General features: G+C 36.0%; 1 protein-coding gene across 3 annotated transcripts; it reads left to right on the top strand.

Moving 5' to 3' along the window:
* The first annotated feature begins 1,748 nt into the window (after positions 1-1,748).
* LOC143444221 (uncharacterized) lies at positions 1,749-6,500 on the top strand. Of its 3 annotated transcripts, none has more exons than XM_076943383.1 (4): positions 1,749-2,227; positions 3,584-3,705; positions 3,879-3,967; positions 4,244-6,500. In XM_076943383.1, exons 2-4 carry the CDS (start codon positions 3,636-3,638, stop codon positions 4,391-4,393), a joined length of 309 nt encoding a protein of 102 aa, XP_076799498.1. In that variant the 5' UTR covers positions 1,749-2,227; positions 3,584-3,635; the 3' UTR covers positions 4,394-6,500. The 3 variants fall into 3 exon arrangements, with proteins under 3 accessions (XP_076799498.1, XP_076799497.1, XP_076799496.1); XM_076943382.1 differs by having other exon boundaries at positions 1,749-2,274; XM_076943381.1 differs by lacking the exon at positions 1,749-2,227 and adding an exon at positions 2,716-3,145.
* The last annotated feature ends 1,698 nt before the right edge of the window (positions 6,501-8,198 follow it).

Genomic DNA, 8,198 nt, shown 5'->3' with positions numbered 1-8,198 from the left:
GATATACTATATAGTTATCTTCTAACAAAGTTAGCCAAGCTTGATTTATTCTGGGGATGACTGCAGTTCACTTTTATAGCTTGTATCAGCTGTTACAATAAGTAAAGTTCTTTTTTTGTGCAAATATTGCAACTAATAACGCAAGCGAAACACCCAGTAATTATTTATGCTACGGGATTAAACAAGACTTATCACAAGCGGTTATCGCAACTACATGTTTTAAAAAAATTTCCAGGATGGAAAGGAATATGCGTAATTTAAGGGGACAATGTACTTGGGGAAGAGAAAGTTCAAGTAGCTGGAAAGTGTTTGTTGTTAATTAGGTTCTGGGAAAGCTTGAGCTGTTTAGTCTTTATTTTACCAGATAAATTATTTCCACGAATACAATGCCCAATTAGTTTATGAGTCATTAACCTATAAACAACTTTCATAGGTGCTTTGCATCTAAAGCAATGAATGCTTTCGCAAGTATAAGCTGAAGAAATTTTGTCAATAAACCATTAAACACTTACGAACGAATCTTCAACTATATATAGTAAGATCAGATGTAAAGTGAACTTATGTTATATAAATACTAACCATATTTATCACATCCCGAACATCCGGCATGGCTTGGAATCATTCGGGGTACGTGCGGGGGCCGAGTGCAAGGCCAGGATTTTGAGAATCAGAACGAGACAATACGGCAGAATGTCATCATGCAGTCTTAAAATAACGGTTATGATACACGTGGGACGTGGGTCCTGTCCTTCTGAATGCAAAATAATTTCTTTAATGGCCATGTTTGATCTCATTAGTCTAAGAAATATGCAGTCAAGTACAACGCATAACAACGCTTATTACCTGCACATAGCAATTAATTAAATTATTAATGTCATTGAAACATTATAGCTTCAACTGAGTTGTTATGGTCAATAAAGTACGCAGAGGAAATGCATTTGAAAGGTTGCATTTGTGCTCTCGTGATTGTAAAAGTTTATCTCTCTTCTAAGCTCTATGGACACTGAGAAAACATTAAGACGGCTGTATATTGGATGTGAGTGCCTCCCCGCATGGCAATGCAGTCGCAAAACTTATTACTGTATTGCAAACAAAAGCGTGCGATGTCGTGTTAGTTATCACAGGCGTACGCACGTACATTCGCATGTGTATGTGCGCTGAATGTGTCAGATGCGTATCCACAGAAAAGTCAAAATTGTAAAGTGTAACAGTGTCACGAGATTATTTTTATGCACCCGTTTTAGAACCAACACATTTTAATATTGCGTCACCAAATTTGTAAGTTACTTGTTTACGATGTAAGTTGTTACCTGTTATAGATAGACAGCATTTTAATTACCCAATTAGGGAGTCAATTGTTCAGATTGTACACTGTTTGTTTGCACCACTCTTAAAGATTAATTTAGTCCAACGTGTGGGTCAACTTCATTTTTTATTCGCGTTGTGCATTGTCTCATTCGTACGCATGCTCGTCAGATTTTCTTATGTTTGCTCACGTGCTGCCGTATTTTACCCATTCATATGTACACATGTTTTTAGTCTATCTCTTTTGACGTCTTACATCGCTACCCCTAGGGCCTAATTGGTATTTAGCGTCCCGCGTTTATTTTCTCATTGCGTGACAACGGTGGAATCTCTGTTTGTGTGGTGTTGCGCTCGGCTGGGAAGTGCTGGGCGAGTGTTGAATCAGTCTACGGTTGGATTTAATAGAAGAAAGATGGTTGTTTTTATCAAAGAAAAGGTAATAAAAGTTAGAAAAGCAAAAGGAGCTAATAGACTAGCCGTAAAAGCGGGAAGTTTCCTGGCGAAGGAAAATCTGGTTACAACAGCACAAGGATATAGCCTTCATACAATTGGTGTTACAGTAAACCTATTGTAGTGCACTTTCTGCCTTTGAAGAGTTCGTTTCGCTAAACGACTATGTATTTTTATTACGAATTTATGTCAAGAATGAAAACATCTGACTTTGTTGCTTGTCTTCCGTGCCTGGGTTTAGTCGCCTCCGCTATATTTGTCTCGCTATCTTTATAAGCATAGCCACAACGTCGCACGGTCGTATCCGGTGACGATTTTTTGAAAGTTTTAAACCATGGCTTTTGTAATACAGAAAGCTATTTAAGGTTGTTTTAATGTTATTTTATGAAGCTTAAGAAACCTCTGCTTTATTGTGAAGGGCCAAAAATAAAGTACGAATGTAGCTCACATGCGCTTACCACACAACGTACCGGTAGGCCTACTTGTAAAAGAAATAAATGCGCAGCTCATATATTGAAGGTATTTTTGTTTCTTTTCTCGCAAGCTGCCGCCAACAACAATTGCTGTAACAAAGTGACCCTCTTTTTGACAAGCGTCTGATTGCAGAATTGCAACCACTGATAGCAGCACAGAGCATAATTTTTGATTACCGTATTTCCGAAAATTTAAAACCGTATTTGACAAATTTAGTATGGGTCAATAACGCGTAACGTTTTTAGGAAAATTCATTGTTTCGATACATGTCGAAATATGCTTGTAAATCAAGCTTTTTATTGACTGTGTATCGAACGAATGTGCCCGGTAGAAACGCCTTCAATGTATATTAACAAGGCGTTGCAATGCAAACCGTTTCAAATAACGCTTTTCATGCATCCAGTGTACAGCCGCTTATATGCAGTATAGCTGGGGTGAACACTTGCGTGAAAATATTTTTCAAATAGACTGTGTACAGCGCAAACACAAAGTCAAACCATAAACTGACTTAGCTATACACGCTTTTGTTTCCTTTACATTTGTGATGTATACTATAAATACTTTTATTTATCGTTGGGGTCATATTTCAAACGAAAAGCATTGAGAACAGTTGTGCAAAAAGTACAAAATAGATTATATTTTTTGTAAAAAGTAGAAAGTAGAAACAGTGCAATTTAAATTGGTAAGATATGGTATAACTTATATAATCTCAAAGTGGCAAAAAGGCAGTGTGTAACAGTAAATATGTTACTTCGTAATAAAAAATAATAATCAATTTAATGATTAATAAAATAAAGTGTAACATGTTTTTCGTTTATATCAAATAACAGTAAATTTAAAACATTTATGCAAAAATCTACACAATTTGTGCCTCGGCTGTCTTCGCGTTCGCCATGTTGCCTGGTCCCGATCGCAGGTGACAATTGTTCTTTTTCCGACAACTCCGATAAAACACATTGCTTCTGTCACTTGCAGGTTTCAAAACATCAGCGGAATACTTCACTTGCTTCTCCAGCACAAACCGTTCACACTGCGTGTCTTTTTCATTTACCACCACAGTGGTAACAATCCTACTTCCCTGACGTCCCAAACATTTTGTAGAATCGACATTAAAGATCTTAAAACATTGTGGTAGACGACCCGGTATAGATTCTTGCACGTTCCATGCTTTGCATTCGTATTCAGTACAATTCCATAATCCTTTCCCGGCCCCTTTTTCACTCTCCGACAGAGCCTTAAGAATCACTCTATCATTTTCATCCATTACTAAAAAATTTCCCCATATACCTGCTTCGCCAATCTTGATCCTACAATTAAAAGTCATTTGCTCATTTGCTGATCGCTTTACTTTCAGGTTTGTCGGCTCATCTTTGACGTCTCCACGAGGTGCGGAGTCGATCACACTAATGCACAGAGCTGCTATCGCCAACCACATCATAGTCGCTGCCATATTTTTGGATACAGATATCGTTTTCTGTAAGGATCAATATAATCTTTATATAAGTGTTCTTGGTGTATCTTTGCTAACTTATAACACTGTATAATTAATCAAGCAAACCCTTACTAATGATAGCGAAGATTGCAAGCCGTATTTATATATTGTTATTTTCATACGCATATTCTTTTTTTTGTTGCAACAATTACGCAAGTGAAACTCTCGATCTCTATCCCAATGAAGAAAACTTCATCATCGACGGTTACCGCAACTGAAGATTTTAATTTTTCGAAGATATGGCAAGTAAGTACGCTATTAATCGTATAACTCTCATTCTGTAAATTTGCAGCCTACATGAAAAGTGAAGCAAGCTGGAAATTCTTTATTATCGTTATAACAGAGAGTGCAAATGCCTTATTGATTATGGAATGATTATGTACTTCCTTCATGACTTTTCAAAATCAAAATTATTAAATATTTCGCATTTAATGCTCTTTTCCAAACATGTGATTAAGAATTTTCTATAAATTTACAAATATTGAATATTTTATAAATTCTCGTTAATTCATTTTTTCCAAGATCTCGTGCAAATTCGCACACATGAGAAAAATGTTGCACTCTATCACATCCCATGGCAGTCATCCGACATGTGTTGAAATAAAGCACAAAAAAGTTTGTGGCAATAATGTCCAGCAACAAAGAGACGGACAAATACGTCAAGAAATGTGACGGCATTGTATTTCAACGATTTTGCAAAACTGGTCAAGTGCAACTCCTTTTACAAGACCCTTCAGGAAGATGGCGATTACAAACTCTGCATACTGCAAGTAAAACAAATTTTTCATGGGGCATAATAATTGCATTATGCAAAGAAAAATATTTTCGATGATGTATAGTGGACCCCTTGGTTATGGATCTTAAGCCTATAGTGTATAGACCTTTTCCGCGCCTGACATAGCCTACTATACTCGGTCAAAATCTCGATCAGTCCATATACAAATTGGTAAATTTTAGTGTCAAAATTATGTACAAAAGGCTGTTACCCCAAACGTTTTATCTTGATTGTTATATGTTTGATGTTTGCCGTAACTTTATGGGCTTAGTGGCTATGCTAGTTGTTACCAGCAATTATTACCTTATAATCACTTTTGAGCATGTTTTAAGGCTTCTCGGCTTTATCACTCTTTCCCCGTTCATTAGCGCATGCTAATAACAACTGGCTTGATTTTTCGTCCCCGCCGCGCTTTTGACGAAAAATAAAATAATTCATTGATCCACATTGTTTAACATAAGAATGAAAATGTTCGAATAATGTTCCGTTGTGCAGATTTTTAATTAACAAAATTTGTAACAAAACTTATGATCGCAGAAAAAAAGTAACCACGAAACACAGCAAGACGATAGTTACCGTCGGACTATCATAAGTTCAGTTAAGCATTTATTACCACCGGGTTTGATATTTGCCAGGGCGTCAGTTTTAACCGGCGACTGCGGGTGATCTGTTGCCAATCAATGCCCAAAGAGCTACCGCAAAAATAAAAACAACAATACAGATGATATTTCGATGACCATTCGTGCGAAATCGTTTTTTTTTTCAGAGAAAAATTGCAACCTTTAGCGTTTCATCATACAAACGTATGGCAGTAAAGGCTTTTTGAAAAATTGCAACAACTAATGTTGATAAATAAGCTTTAGGGACGCCTTATTTAGGATTTTTGTACTGTGTTCTAAAGGGTCGTTTGATTTCTTGAAGAAGTAATTTAATATCATCGTGTTTTAACGCCCATGATGCTTGTCGGAGCCATTGCTTTATACTTAATGCCTTATTGGTTAAGTCACATTTTCTTGTGCGTTACTTTAATTATATTTCACACAGAATTGCAGCTATGCAAACCTACTCATTGTATGATAAATCACCGAACAAAACTGCAGCAATTTATCTCGAGCTGCAACACCACGTAAAACTCAAACTTCCTGCTGCTTAGACATTCTTGCGCCATTTAAATTAAATTAAATTTTTTTGAATTAAAAATTGTAGTCAAGAATCAATATGCCTAAAACCTGTACGAGATTATTTTTTTAAAGACCCAGTAGAATGTGATATTGAATCGACAGGGCTGTTTGAAAACATAAAAGTATTATAAACCCGACTAATTATTTATAGAGTAACTTCATCTATCGGGAAACGCTTTTGAAAACCACAAAGCGCGGTTTATTTATTCATAAACTGAATTGTGAACTTGCCATACAGTCTATATGAAACGACTATAATAAAAGCATTTATAACGATTCTCGCTTGCACTGGAAACTGGCATTTACAAACTTGCTTCTGTCACAGCGCGGCTTTGCTATGCTTTTTCGATTGTTCAAAACCGAGTTTTATATGCAAGATATATTTATAACGAAGTTTATTTATATTGTGCGTGATTTATGCTTACGTAAATTGTTTCATTCATTTTCCCGCTAACGGACCACCTACATAATGCAAAAAATATTCGGAAACGCTGGTTCCTGCAGCTGTTTTTTCCCAAAAAGCGTGGCGTCGAAATATTGCACAAACGCTTTACATTTTGAAAACGCCTTTACGTGGTGTCTGTAGTCTATTGATAAATCACTGAAAAGTTGTTGAATGGCCTAGCCTAGAGGTGGGGACAACTAGGCTGGGTCACTTCTTAATTGTGCATTGCTTGTTGTACTAAAATTATGGACTGATTACACATTCACATAAGCTCGAAATATATTAGTTTTTACGTAAATTGGTTAAATTTAGCGCTCTGATACCTTTATGGACTGGGCGTCTATAAGTAAATCATCTGCTTCATAAAAACTGCTTAGGTGTATGATAAACCCTCACATGTAACCGGTGATTTATTTAAAACAAGCGTTTACGTTTGGCCCCTAGAAAATTTACGGCATGTGATTGTATTTGCTTTCTTAAAACCGCTCTTTTATTTAACATGTAGCATTCAAGCAAACAAGATATTAAGAATGTCTCAGAATTACTCGATATAGGACCCAGAACCTTGCATGCCCCTAAAATAAATATAGCTCAGTTGGTCCATAAATAGCTTTGCCAGTGCTTTAAATTAGTAAGTGTGCGACCGATTGGTCACTCCTTTTAGCAATATGTGTCATATACGTGATTGAAAGGAAACTTACGTATTTCTGAAACCGAAGCATAGCTATATCATGAAACATCTTTACGTAAAGGGTGAATGTGACGTCACGATCATAGGCCTACGGCTGGTTACATGGAAGAAAGAATAATTAAATTTGAATCATAAAGGAACTGGATCAGTTTTATTTTGAAAAGTTCATGCTCTTATAATTGCACTTTTTCACGAGAAATTTCTGAGAAAAAATGCAAAAGATATCTTGACAAATCTTGCAGATTTTACATCCAAAATTTGATTAACCCTTGTTTAGGCCTATGATGCAATCGAAATTGGATTAAAGAGAACTTAACCATTGATGGTGTGATTATAAGTTACAACTTAGCTGAAACAAATCGACGATTTTTTTACCACGACGACGAACACGCACTGCTGGGATTCAACTTTTCTTTAAATAACGACACAAATAATAACGAAATGTGTGAAAGTGAAAAAAAACGTTTTTATAACTTTTAACGTTTTTGAAAAAAAATAACTTTTTCAAAAAAGTTTTCAAAGATATATTAAAAACTATTTGGCTATACAAAGCTTTAAAGTTTAAGATTTTTTTGACGCGGTTTTAAACAAAATCCTGGTTAATTCAAATACCATAGACGCATGTAAAATAGGAAGGACATGCGTGTTCTCATTACAGTAAATTAGCGCCAAAATATCTCCAGACAAAACTGACGCGGAAGTCAAACAACATTATTGGATGCGTAAGCCTACTTTAACAACTCACTTGAGGAACATGAGAAAATAAATTGAACAGTAGTAAATTATATAAGCTATAACGTATAAGTTTACGCAAATATGTAATAATATAATATATATGTAATAATACAATCACCATGCCATTACTCACCTGGTATACAATACTCATAAATGACAAAAACGGCAACTAACTTGACTCAATTTATAATCATACGCAAGCTAATTAACATACGTCCGACATTGGTCATAATCATAACACTGTAAATAATGCTTGACCAGCGGTTAAACCTTTAATTCTGGGGAATTAAATTTAGGATCGCCCCAGGATTTTCCCTACAGGGCAGTTTCATCGAAAAACTTAAGAAGCAGGGAATGAAGAATCCAGGGTGTAAACAAACATCGTGATGTCTTAACTTGCATCGGCGTGAATGAGCGAAATGTAACCGATGCGACAGTCTTAATGAATGTAGACCTACTGTAATAGAAGCGGGGCTGTCTCAGACAATGCAGAATAACTTTTGTCACCGCTTACACCACACAACTACTGTGGTAGGTAGTAGGTTATGTCGCAAGACCAGTTAAAAAATTTCCAATTTTTCGGGAAGGTTCAGCATAGGCCTACTTCTTATGGGAATCGAACTACCTACTTGGTGAGGATTATACCGACA

The sequence above is a fragment of the Clavelina lepadiformis genome, chromosome 1 (genome assembly GCF_947623445.1).
Source record: "Clavelina lepadiformis chromosome 1, kaClaLepa1.1, whole genome shotgun sequence".
NCBI lineage: Eukaryota > Metazoa > Chordata > Ascidiacea > Aplousobranchia > Clavelinidae > Clavelina > Clavelina lepadiformis.
Note: the sequence above shows the minus strand (reverse complement) of the source record. Positions and strands in the feature narration are given on the sequence as shown.

Coding starts and splice junctions, on each gene's coding strand:
- LOC143444221 (XM_076943381.1), top strand. CDS start 3,123: ATGTTGCCTGGTCCCGATCGCAG. Junction 3,146..3,583: donor TTGCCTGGTCCCGATCGCAG/GTGACAATTGTT, acceptor CTTTACTTTCAG/GTTTGTCGGCTCATCTTTGA. Junction 3,706..3,878: donor GGATACAGATATCGTTTTCT/GTAAGGATCAAT, acceptor CAATTACGCAAG/TGAAACTCTCGATCTCTATC.